Source organism: Phocoena sinus, chromosome 19, assembly GCF_008692025.1.
Source record: "Phocoena sinus isolate mPhoSin1 chromosome 19, mPhoSin1.pri, whole genome shotgun sequence".
Lineage (NCBI taxonomy): Eukaryota > Metazoa > Chordata > Mammalia > Artiodactyla > Phocoenidae > Phocoena > Phocoena sinus.
Window position 1 is genome coordinate 19767074 of NC_045781.1, and position 13531 is coordinate 19780604.

The 13531-nt window shown below is 47.1% G+C and overlaps 1 protein-coding gene across 4 annotated transcripts in view; it reads right to left on the minus strand.

Annotated features, from left to right (window-relative positions):
* ZNF536 (zinc finger protein 536) overlaps window positions 1–13531 on the minus strand; it is a 418033-nt gene that overhangs the window by 135301 nt on the left and 269201 nt on the right. For 3 of the 4 annotated variants that reach the window (XM_032613632.1, XM_032613631.1, XM_032613633.1), the window contains one exon: window positions 8993–10561. In XM_032613632.1, coding sequence (XP_032469523.1) covers window positions 8993–10561 — 1569 coding nt within the window. Of the gene's footprint in view, window positions 1–987; window positions 1877–8992; window positions 10562–13531 lie in introns of those variants that run through there. The other variant, XM_032613634.1, reaches the window with a different exon arrangement.

Here is a 13531-nt window from a genome sequence, read left to right on the forward strand (position 1 = left end):
TTCTCACCTCTTCCCCCCAAATAAGAGACAATCTAATCCTGTACTATATGGTTTTTGGGGTTGGGATCACATGAACAGTTTTCATGAGAAATACTGGAGGGAATGTTTCCAGCAGTCAAGGTGACACGGTTGTCCTGCTGCTAAGGCCAGGCTTGTTCAAATGGACAGTTCTGGGCTTCCAGCCCCTTGTACACAGGGCACTTTGTTTATCTGGAATGTGGGGACCAAGCTTGGGGCTTGGGATTCTGTCAAACGATGATAATACCTTTCCCCCCGCCAGGAGCTGTTAGCCAGGGAGCAGGGTGAGCATGGAATTTAGAAGTTTACAAAACAGACCCAATCAGAGAAGCTTGGAAACACGGTTGAAGTGGCAGAGGGGCCTGAAGTCCAGCCCATGGACAAAAAAACTAAGCAAAATACAAAAGGAAAGTGAAATCCTTCCTTCCAGCACCGATGGGGTGGAGGGCGGGGCAGGCAGAAGCCTGTACGACAGACCAGGGCACAACCAAAAAATCTCAGTGGACAAAAATACTCCACACTCCAACAATTCCAACTACCTTTCCGTGTAAAACTACTCTTCACAGGATGAAAAGAAAATGTTAAGGTTTGCTGCAGGAAGGCCAGGCAGATGTAGTCCTCCACACCGGGGATGAGGGACAGCGGCCTGCACAGACCCCCACAGGGCCTGTGAGCCATCATGCGGTCTAGACACACACCCGAGAGACACTGGTACAGAGACATGCACTCCCTGGACCCGCCACGGTCACCCCACCCAAATCAGGAGGTGCCTTGACATTTGTATGTTTAGGAATTGTAACTCCTGGGTCCACCTGAAGATGGGTGGGAAATGCAGTAGGTGGCCCAGAAAACAAACCATGGGACAGCATCACTAGTTTCCCTGAATGTCCTGTTGAGGCCCCCGACAGAGGGATGTCAAAGGGTGGAGGGTGTTGTGGAGTGAATTAACATAATGACTCAAAACTGCACTAATGTTTCACAGCTTTTTTTTATTAGCAATACCAAGATAAGTTATTGAAGCATTTTTAGTATCGTTTTACATTCCATTCATAAATGACCTAACTTGTAACTCAGCATACAGCACACTTAAAGATATAGTTTGACACTTATTCAGAAAGCTACAATTATTATAACTTACATGCCTTCATTACCAGGAACACCTTCATATATCTTCTAATTACTTCAACAATACTCTGTTCCAAAGCACACGATAACCTGGTACAAGTTTACACATTTTGCTTCAATCACCATTTTTAAGGAGTGGATATCAAGGTGCTATTCACTGGAATTTTACGTCATCTGTTCCTGGTTAACGTGACGACCTGACACAATATTAAACTAGCAATATTACTGCTTAAATACTATGGAGAAAGATAATTACTGCACTTTTCTGTATTCTCTAAAGTGTTACAAAATACAGGACAATCAGACACAAGCAGTAATGCCAACGAGACCACCGCAGGGCCCGCCTCTAGAAGCTGTGCTGAGCAGGCCCCCCATCAGGGTTTCCACAGGTGAAGGGACCTCGAATCCACCAGCGTGTGTCATGCAGCATTCATGACTCGGAGGGAATTTTCTCTCCCGTTCAAGTTACTAAGCCTTCACCATCCTTCGCTAATAGTGGAACATATGGGGCAGTATTTTTAGCCTCCCTGATTCTTTGCTATATATACCGTAGGTTGGTGTGCCATGTGTATACACATACCTATGCCAATAGTAATTATTTATTCAACACACATATGTGTATACATTCTTCTCTTGACTTTACACAATTAACAAGCTGCAGATAGCCACCGAGGAGCACGAACAGACAAGGGCAAGTCCAGCTAGACCGACTAGAACAGGGGGTGTCACTTACCTGCAAGAAAATGTGCAGATTCATTAAACAGTCCAGAAACCACGTGGGCCAGAGGCATTTGAAAGCAAGGGCAGGGCCACATTCCCTAACTGTTTAATGGGATAATGACAATAAAGCAATATTTATAAAATTTGGTCCTTCTGCCTCTGGCTAAAGCAAGAAGAGCCCATGTGATTAGAGCAGGTTGGCAATTAGATGCAGAGGTGCTGTTGATCAGCGCTAAGTAATAGGAGAAAATTACTACTTATTTGAAACCTGGGCTTGGCACATAGCATCTGAAAATAAAAAACAAAGAACCTGATTCCTTCAGCAGTTAAGATGTGGTCCGTGGTACATGTGGCAGCTAGATGGCTGCCCGCGCCAACCACCACTTTGATTCAGTAGCCTAAGAAGGTAGACCCCAGAACTTAAGCCCAGAGTACCCACACACAGCTCAAGACAGCCATGGGGTCACAGAGCTCCTATTGCGTGTGGCGGTGGCTGGGCCTGCCTGGAGAGTTTGCGTTTCCCTGGGGATGTGGGTGTCCGTTCTGACAACACTCTCTTCTCTCAGTATTCTCTTCCTCCCTCCCAATTTGAAGTCATCATTAGGGAGGAAAAACATTGTATATATGTTTTGAACCAAAGAGCTTGGTCGGTCTCTTCTCCCACCTCAGGCTTGATCCTGGGCAGTAGGTATCACGCGATCCAAAGAGAACATGGACACAGCAACTAAAATGAAAGCTACCAGACTTTTCTCCTGCTTTGGAGGCACTGTTGATTCAGACGGTAGCTTTTGGAGCCAAAAATATGCAGCAAAAGGAAAGGAACATAAACAAGGCTAAATGTCACCAGTGTTTGCCGACTTACAGACACCATCCATTTGTTTGTTCTGAAATGACGAGTGGACCATTTGGCAAATACAATGGTATTCACACAACAGTTCTGTCATCCTGCAGTGCAAACGACATCATGTCAGTGGCATTCCCATTTAACTTAAAAAGAGGGAAGGGGAGGAGGAATAGAATGCCGAAAGAATTTGGAGAGGGCTGCCATTCGAAGAGGATGCCTCTTCGTCAACATGGTGCACACAGAGAGCCTCTGGATGAGGGCAAGGGAGAGCCTGCCCGGGGTGCTGGTTTCTGTGGGAGACCCCGGGGGACAGCACCTGTGCTTTGCCCCACCAGAGTTAAAGGGAAAGGCCCTGCAGCCAGCTGTGCCGCAGCCAGCCTGGGAAGAGCAGGCAGGAGGGGTGGTGATTTGCATTAATTGAAAGGATCTGCCCTTGGACTGCAGGACAAGCCAAGTGGTCCTCTCTACTGAGGCCTGACATCAGGCTCTGGACACACATTATTACTGGGAGCAGGCTGGACTACAGAAATCAAAGATCAACCTGTAAATGATAAAATCGGGCAAAGAAAGCGAGTGCAAAAGTTGTGCTTTATCAACAATCTCTGCAAGCCAACACATAAGAGAGTCATCTCATGAAGAAGAGGAAGAGAAGAATGATTGCTCATTTGGCTTTAAATAAAGCATGGCAGCTCTAGAGACAGGACCTTACGACAGAGGTTCCCTGGGCCTCCTAGGCTCACTGCCTTCACATGTGTTGGCTGAGCCCGGGCACCTGTCTGCTTGGCAAATTTGGATTTTGTGGTTCTTGTCCTCTGCCATTTAACTAATTTAACTGCCTTTCTCCATTAGAACCTGATGGCTTCAGGGTCACACCTTAGAACTTAAGATCATCCGCAAAAATGTACCAGCTGTCATAGGCTGTGCACCAGTAGCCCATGCTCTGGTGTCTTCATACACATATATGCAGTGTTTTCACATACTCCACCACTGCTCCCTTGAAAATCCCTAACTGACCACAGACCTTAGCCATTTATTGGCCAAAGACTGAGGAGGCAGGACTTATTTCCTACTCCAAAGCATTTGCCTTCTAACAGGAGAAGAATTGGGTAGAAACTGAAACGGTGAGACCATGGCAATGAGATGTCAACACAAAATTGTCAGAACTGTCTTCTAAGCTAATGTTCCCACATACCAAGAAATAGCTATCAATGGCTTGGCAAGGCAGACCCAAGGAAATAAGACGTGTCTCCATAACATTGATGGAAAGTAAGATTTGTGCCTGCTCAGTGCTAAAGGGATGACTGCAACCAAAAGACATTTGGGCAGTGACATCATCTCCTTGTGATAGCCTCATGCAGATGTTCACCCCTTCCAGAAAATACCAGCTCAACTGAGAACCATTTATCCAAGCTCTTATACATCCATTGCCTCTTTTTATCCTCACAGTTCTGTCCCTCAGGTTCACCTCAGAGCCAAGAAAGAGCTCCTGTGTCTTCCTCCTCTGCCCACATTGGCCATGATGGGGGGCAGCCTTTCAGAGCCCTGGAAGTCTCTGATGCATAGGTAGATATGTGACCTTCCAGAAATAGCTACTCCAGGCCACCTGGGTCTACAAGTCCTCTCTCTCTCTCTCTCTCTCTCTCTCTCTGCAAAATCTCTCAGATCTCTGGCATTAAATGGCAATAGATGGGACATTGTAGCTGCTGGCCTGGGTCCTGCCTGCGTCATCTCACTGGCCAGTGGGGTAGCAGAGGACGGCTTTCACATGTCTTCTCTAGGATGACCACAGCAACACAACCTTCTTTATACTAGCGCAGGGGCCAGCAAACTTGGATCTGTGGGCCAATTCTAGCCCACTGTCTGTGTTAGTAAATGGAGTTTATTGGAACGCAGCCATGCCCATTTGCTTCCTTATTGCTTACTGTCTGCTTTGTGCTGCCCAGCAGAGACCACAGGGTCTGCAAGCCTAAGGGCTCTCTGGCCTTCTAAGAAAACAGTTGCCCACCCCTGAATATTTTCAGACTGCCTATGCTGAGAAATCAATAAGGTTTCTGGAGGACAGAGTCACCTTTTAAAAGAGTTCAGCTTCGCTATCCTGGTTCATTTCATCACACATTTCAGAATACATGAGGTACAGAGGTTTAAGTAGACCCCATCTTTTTTTTTCAGGAAGGGAGTCCTAATTTTCTCATTGCTATGAGAGAATCCAGGGTTGCAGGCTTAACTTGGGTCAGGGAAGCCAGGTTCTCCCCAACTGGGAATACTGGGGCTATTGCTGGTAATGACCCTGCCTTCTCACTGGCTTCCTCCCCACTCTGGTGGGTCACTTAGTCTGGCAGCCACAACACAAGGGCCTCATGCCCACGATAGACAAGCTGATAGATTCTCCTCACTCAGCCGGGCTTCCCTGAGTGGCGGTAACTCCAGAGCAGAGCTTCGAAGAGTAAGGGGGTTGCACTCTTCTCACTCATGTTCCCTTAATTTGATTTTAGTTCTTCCCCGTCAACCCTACCCCTGGGCTCACCAAAGAACACATAGAGCAAACTCTGCTTGCAAGACTCCCAGACATCTGTCTCAGGTTCAAAAGCAAAAGTAAGGGTTTCTTTCTAAATCCACAAACTCTGCAGTGGAGCAAGCTCTGTATCTGGGCCATGCAGCCAGCCCCCCAGGTGCTGTGCAGCCCAGCCTCTGTGCTGACTAGGGCCCACCAGAGCACTCTCAGATCTCCGAGCTACTGGCTGTCCCAGTAGTTTGTCAGATTTCTCAGGCTGGACAGAGGGGCTGTCTGCCTTGTCTTGTCAGTGGATGTGACGCTGCCCTGGTCTGCCCTTGCCACCCTTATTAAATACTCACATGGATCTTGTCCCATTACAAAACCAAGGTCAAACCCATTCCCAAAACACCGAGGGCACATCCGAGTTCTCCAACAGCAGGGAGTGCCCTTGTACATTATGCTCTTCGACAGAATAAAGAAAGGTAGGCCACGCCTGGAGTCCGGAAACCACCTCACGAATTGGGGACTTTGATTGGAGCACGATTTCTTGTAACGAGGCCCAGAGTGGGAACTGACTCACTCTAGAAGCAACAGTGCATGTGTTTCAGCTTAACCCACGATGGCTCAATCTCCTCCTCGGGATCATCTGTAGCGTGCCTCTGATCTTTTGAAAATTCATGCTCAAGCCCTCAACGCTGGTACATGCTACATACCTCCCTTACCCGGCTGGCTGGGTTGCCTAGCAGCGGACAGCGCACATTGTCCAGGACCCCAGGTCCATGACACCAAGGAATGAAAGACCAGAGTTTTAAAAGTCAGAAAGCAGGCATGCAGAATTAAGAAAGCATCCAGAAGTAGGGCCTATAGCATGAAGATCACCCACAGAAGCCACCTTACCAGCATGTGTCAGCAGAGCCACTGAGCTCTAGTTGGGGGTGGGGGGGGGCGGGGGGGTCTATGTGATTCGAGCAACGTCTTTACTGATGCTTCTTCTAATACTTCTACACTCAAGAGAATAGAAACAGACAGACATTAGCTCCTCCCACAAGCCTGTTTCTAAGGGTGTCAAAGTGGGGATTTGGGTTTACTAACCAGATAAAATCAGACCCCAAACTCTCTTAAGTTTAGAACTGTCAGAATAATTCTTTGGTTAGGCAAAGCCCAGCTTCTTGAGGAAACCAGCTATTAAGCTGCTGGGCCAGTTTGGAAATCCATACTCTGAGTGGAGCAGAGAGGAGGGAATACACATTAGGAATATTTGATTCCTCGTGCCAATATCATTTCCACCCTGGCAAAGTCAAGCCAATGGGAGTTTGAAGTTTTCAACTATCGCTTGTGCTTTTTGCAATGCTAGAAAGGCAGTAAACTAGGCGGTAAGAAAAAATGTCCTCAAATGCCCCCTTTGTAGCTCAGTGGGTTTAAGTTTTCCTCACAGATATCAACTCTTAGGAAGGATGAATATGCCTGGCCCTCCTGGGTCACAGCAGCCAGTAAGAAAACAAGAAGAGGATTTTGATTATGGTGGGCCAGGTATGGGAAGGGGGAATGAGAACTGGACAGAGTCAGGCCATCCTGGAGGCGAAAGGACAGGGCTTCCACCCCAACCAAGCAAACACAAAGGCCAGAGAAGGGCCTTCCTTGCCTGCTCCCAAGCTAAAGCAAGAGGGAGGATGCAGAAGAAATTAGGATAAACGAAATGCAGAACTTGTGCATTCTAAAAATAGACATTTTTTGGCAGGAGTTAGTTTTGGCATCTCACCACGAGTTCAAGGTGGATCCATAGGACCTGGGCCGTCCGCTGGGAAGCGACCAGGTGCCTTGGGGCCTGGCTGGCCTGAGGGTCTTCACTCCCCTTTTGGGAGAGAGGCCGTGACTTACATCTCAGGCTCTTTTGCCCAATGGCTGAAAGGTTGACTAAGCAAGGTTTTTTTGCACGTACCCTGGAAATGTCAGGGAAGTGTGGTGAGCTGCTATTCTGGGAGGGGGTAAAAGGGCCTAGGAGCTGCAGCTCGGAGGAAAGGGCTTCCTGGTGCTGCCTTCCCCTCCACCCTCGCCTGGTGCAAAAGGACACAAGTGGGCATGCTTCCTCAAAGGCAGGCAGCCTTCCTTCGGCATTGATAGGACGATGGGAAAATTAATAGGGGTAATATGAGCTCATTTCAATAATAATGAGCTTATAAACATGCCAGGTTTTGATCTTTTCTGATTCATGGATTCCTGGCAGGAACTATGGGTTCTACGTAGGTATTTGAAAGAACTGAAAATAGACTTAAAAAAAAAAAACCCCAAACAACAATAAAAAAGAAAGCACTCCAATCACAAACTTAAAAACAACAATAAAAAAAAAAGAGCAAAAAAAAATTGGACTGACATAAAACTCTTTTCTCTTTCTTTTAAATATTGTTTTTAACAGCTTCAAAAGTAATGAATTGTATGTGGCTAAAAATAGACCTGGGGTGCTGGTTAATGGGGCCTTATGAATCATTCAGCATAAGGAATTGTCAATATTTTTTTGAGCTGTCAGAAATCCATTTAGTGATTTTTGACAATTCAAAAAATATTTCTGACTGCTTGATCCAGTTCTTAGTGAATTAGGGAAGGAGAGGGAAAAAGAAATACATCAATTTAAATTATGAACTGAGTCCAGCTTGCTGAATCCCACTCTGTGCTAAAAGGAATGTCAGGATTCAGAAGTTAAATACTACTCCCTTCCATCCATTTTCCTCCCTTCTTCTCTCCTTTCCTTCCTCCCTTCTTTCCTTCTTTCTTTCCTTTTTTCAACAAGTGAAGTAAAGTCACAGAAATTCATTCATAGATTACAGATGGAAAGGTACCGTGGTCATTTGTCTCTAGTGAGGATATTTGGGGCTGGGAATAACATACTGAGCTTCGATTCCGAGAAAGGCTTTCGAATAAGAATATCTGGGTGACAAGAGAATGACTTTGATCCTCCCTGCCCACGCCGACATTGATTTGATGCAGGTCTAGGCTTCAAATCTAGCATCACTTTTTAAGATCTGGAATTACTTTGGAGTAACCATATTCTTTAAGGAGGTAAAGAAGTGCCAGTTTGCTAACGAGATCAGGCAGGCATAAATCCAAGACACACAGGATCACAACCCTGCTAACCAGGGTCTTCATAATGTACATTCTTGTTCGAACAACAGGTGAAGAAACAGACAGACAGAAGGCAATAATAGAAGGCCAAAGTCACAGTAACTGCCATTTGGTATGTCTGAAGATGAATCACAAATACCCCAAGCCATCTCCCTGTTTGGAGAGAGGGTCATTTTATTTCTACATTGTGGTTAGTGTGATATGATTTTAGTATCCTCAAGTCTTTATAAAGAAAAGTTTCAGAAAGCAGCTTTGGCTTAGCAAAGCAGTAAGGGATTGTCTTTAGGCATCTTATGCATAAGTTGAAAAGACTGAAAAGTGTGCAAGTTACCATGTCTCTTTCTCTTTTTGTTTTCTGAAATTTCTCCTCTCCCCCTCAAGTTATGGGTTAACAACAGGAGTAGTGCACACTGTGAGACCCCGCCCCCCTTCTCCATGCCTTCCGTACAGGCATCTCAGGTCACAATGATGCAAACTGAAACACGAAAGTACGAGGTCCAACACTTCTAAATGAAGTTGACTCTCATGATTGCCCATATACAGCACAGTCGGGGTATTTCTTATGTGTAGTTCAAACTCTGCTCATGGATAAGTCTACCCCATTTTTTAAAAATGCACAAATCAGCACTGATGTTTTGGGAAATGAACTAAAGGAAGAGGATTCTAAAACTTACCACACAAGTCTGGCCTCTTGATACATCCAGAATTTGCTGTGCTACTTGCAAGTCCGTTAAAGGCTGCTAAGCCATCGGCGCTGTAGGCCCTGAGGACCGACAGCACATTCACCGGCTTCTCCAGGCCCTGGGGCCCCCGCTCTGGCTTGGGCAGGCTCGCCACGGGGTCCTGGGCTGGAAGAAGGCCCGGGCTGTGCCACTGCTTCTCCGATGCCTGGGGTAGAGGGGAGACCAGTCCCTGGATGGGCTGTGGGGCGCCTGCGGGCAGCAGGCCATCCCCACCGTCGCTGCCCCCGTCCTTGCTCAGGGCAGGCGGCTTGCTCATCACCTCCGGCTCCGTGTCGATATCCTCTTCCTCGTTGTTTTCTCCTTTGGAGGAGTCCATGTCCTCTGAGGAGGCGATGTCCGAGAGGTCATCAGTAGTGTTCTTATTTGCGGTTTCAGGGATCAGGATCGGGGCATCATCTTCCAAGTGGGCCTTCCCGTCGGGCTCCCTGTTGGGGCAGGAACTGGAGGCCCCCGAGCCCAGCAGACCTGGGTAAACACCGAACTGCTTGTAGAAGTCTGACGGGAAGTTACAGAACGTGGGGTCCACGTGGCCGGGCCATGGGCCACCCTTCTGCTCCCCCAGAGTCTCTTTGACCTGTCCTTGGGCCATCTTTTCAGAAGCCGAGTCTAAGGGCCCCATCACGTTGGAAAGCGCCATCTCTTTGCTTGATTGTACCGAGGGCAACAAGGCCACTTTACTGGCCTCCCGGGCTTGGTCTTTGCAATTGACCGTCACCCCGACGGCACTATCTTTGCGTTTCGATTTGCCCAGGTGGTTGGCCTGGAGATGAAGGGCCATCAGCTCCATAGAGGACGTTGTGAAAGCACAAAACAAGCAGCCATGCCACGCGATGCTGTCTTGTACAGTCACCGAGGAGCCTGGGAGGGAGGCGGCGTCTGGCCGCACGGACAAGTCCAGGGGCTCGTACTGAGACTTCTCAGACTTCCTGGGGCCCGCCTTGCCGCCCGCCTTCTCCTCGCCACCGTCTGTCCCGTGGACCTTCATGGAAGGAGGGTCAGATAGGGCTTTGTCCTTCATGTCCTTCTCCTTCTTCAAGGAGCTTAGGACAAAGCTGTCCATGAACGCTTGCAAGGACCCTTGGAAATTCACACCGTTGTTCACGATACTTTGATAAGCTCTCCCGATTTCGGAGAAGTGGGTGCTTTTGGAAGGAAGGTCGGTACCTTTCAGAGTGTCTGAAGTAGCCTCAGAAGACAAGCCAGTGGCCTGCCCTGAGTGATCTCCAGATGAGAACACCCCTGATGTCCACTGCTGAGACGCAGGGCCACCTCTGAAGTCGATTCCGGGGAGACCCTTAAAGGCGCCCCTCAGGATGTCTGGCCTGATAAACAAAGCAGCTTTGCTGGACAGCTCGTCCCTGTGGTCTTGGCTCAGGGGCTGCCCAGACAGTGGCCCGGCTCCGTTCTGCCGCTCCCGGTGGTGCCGCTCTAGGTGATATTTTAAGGAGGCTGATTGGGTGCCGGCATAATCACAGTGGGGACATTTGTAGGGTTTCTCACCTGCAAGATTTTGGTATAAGGAGAAAAAAAAAAAGTGTTAATCTCATTTTGGTGTGCTGAACAAGGCTAGAAGGATCAACATTTGTTCTTGGAAACAAAGCAGCTCAAACTAATAATTAGTTAGAGAACAACTGTTTTTTAATAGAAGAATAATTCGTACTCTTAAGCTTTTTTAATGATTTTGTACCATTTGGGACTATTCAGGAATGACATACTATCTACACACAATTAGCTATCTTTTTCTTTATCTAACATGTGAAAACGGCTGTAGATTTAAAAGCTATGATTATGAAAATTAAGCATAATAATTTCAACCACAGTGATCATTAAAAGTAGAAGTTTAAAAAGACAAAGTATGTAACAAATGGGTGGTTGCAATATTTTGTGTATACAATAGCTCTAAAATTTGTTTAAATTATACACATGGAAACCATTTTGAAACCTAAAAATTTTATGGCACTGTTACGCAAGGCTGAAATGAATGATTTAAGTCTTGCTCTGCAGTAAATCATGGCTATAATTAGCAAATGGCATACTGCACAAGTAATTTATCATTATTTGGAGGGCACCATTCCAGACGGGCTCAGATATCTGCAGACCTACTGCATTGTTTCTAAATAAAGAACTATAAATACCGATTCTATAAAATATTAATACCATTACACTGCATTATGATTGCAGCATGTAAAGACATATAGTTAAGATAAAAAGCCGTCAGTAAAACTTAAAAGAAAATGAGTAATAAAAAGGCACAAAATATATTTAGTTTCTGTATTTGAAATTAACATTATCTACCGGTCTTTGTAGTGCCTTAAATTGGTACTAATGGCAAACCTAATGCTCTGGTAGTAAAATGTGTAATTTACCTATAATAAGCACTTTCTAGAGAATAAAAATAGCTTTAAAGACTTTTAAAACATATAAGATCGTTTTCATGAATTAAATATTTATTTAAACCCAACACACAACTTCTATTGTTCTTTCTACTATGGGAAAGATACCATATACAACTTAGACCTGCCTACGTTGTAGGAGAGAGGAAAAGGGGAGGGTAAACAAATGCGGATTTAAATATATTCCAAGAATGTGTTCGCAATCCAGGGTCTTCTCTGGACTTTGGAATCGAAAAGCTCTCTGGAAGGAATGGGACTGTTAGAGTTCCCACGAGCTTGCTCACAACTCCCTGTCAATATCCACAATTAATTCTCCGAGGAAATTCAAGCATCCCCCACGGCTTCCTCTATTCTATTGTAAAACACACTGATCTAAAAGCAACAGCAAGTCATGGGTGAATGGTGTATTCTGGAGACATTTTACTGTGTCTAGTCTCAGCTGACGCCGTGACTCCCAGCTCTCCAGGCCTAGGCCATTTGGGGGTAAGGCGCTTGTTGGGGGTGGGGTGGGGGGGGAATGCATGCATTTTGTAAATAAGAGGACCACCAGCCCAGGTTCTGAGCAGAGGACTCCAGGTCACCTCCGGACTGTGCGCTCCAGCCTGGGAGAAGCTATGCCTGCATCATCAAATGGTGGCTATGTGCTCCTCTTTCCCTCCTACGAGCAGCTGAAGGTTTCCTCTGGACACATCAGATTCCCATCTGGGGATCTCTTTCTCTGAATGAAAAGGTCACGCTGTCTCTAGACCAATGACATGGATCTAGAGGAAGACTCACTCCCCTTCGATGTAAAGGTACAAATGGCTTCAGGCACCATTTCCCACTTCTTGAAGTCAATCCCCGTGTTAGGCTTGGATTCACTTCAGCCACTGCTATTTGGACATCTCACCGGAGACTAGGGGACCCTCAGTGGGATGGGCACCGTGGATGGGGTACTTCCGGGCTGACCTAGAAGTCCAGTGCCAGTTGGAGAAGAGGCAGCCCCTGAAGCTGAGGGGGTGTCTGTGGGGCTTGTGGTAGGAGAGCCTGATGAGGAACTCAAGATCCTGGCCCACGGGTTGATGTAAACCTGGGGGGAGGGCCCTGCAGTGAGAGTTGGCAGAGGTGCCTACAGGTACTGGATGAGACTCGGGTTGCATTTCAAAAGTGCACCTGGAAACGATTAAGTGCATCTGGCAAAGGGTTTGTAGAGCATGCATGGGCATCCATCAGCAGGAGATACAGAGAGAAAATGTAGACCTTCCCTCCAGGCCCGGGTGGAGCAGGGACTGCCTTTCTTGGCTGACTGCAGGGATGCTCGGAAGATGTGCGTAGATTTCCAAGGGACACACACTTGAAATGCTCCCTGCAGCAGTGGCTGTCAGACTGTACTGAGCATTGAATCCCCAGGAGAGTATAAAACACCAGTTCTGGGACCTAAGGCAGAGCAGTTCTGATTCCCTGGGTCTGGGGTGGGTCCAGAAGTGGGTGCTTCTAGTAAGTGCCCCTGATGATTCTGATACTAAAACTCTAGACATTACATTTTGAAAAACCAAAGTGGAACAGCTTGGGGAGCTTTCAAAAGTGCTGATACCTGGTCCCACTTCCACCTCCAGAAATTCTGAGTTCCCGGGACAGACTGGGCTCTGGGGTCTTTCAAAGGCCCCCACGTGACCCTCTGTGGCGCCTGGGTGGGGAACCACTACATAGAGCCTCCCTGGGAAGTACTCTTTTAGGTCGGTACCGTGGAACAGTGTAGCAGGGAAGCTAGTCTGGACCTCTGGACCCCAGGAGGCATCTGGAGAGTCTGGACTGGGGACAGAGAACCTGTGTTATTTTTGCTCCACTGGGCATTCCTATCTTGGGACCTTTGCTTCCCCGACCTATAATGTGGCAAGTCGGAGCACATGTTCTCTATGGCATCATGTCAACTCTAAAAGTCATGTCAAGGGCTAAACAAAGTCTCCTGAATGATGCCAGAGGCATACGTGTCCATACATGTATGTACCCGCACACCCGGAAACACATGTTTGCTCACACAGTCTCTATTGAATGAGCACCCCCTACCCCCCAAGTACTGCTCTTGGTGCTGGGAATT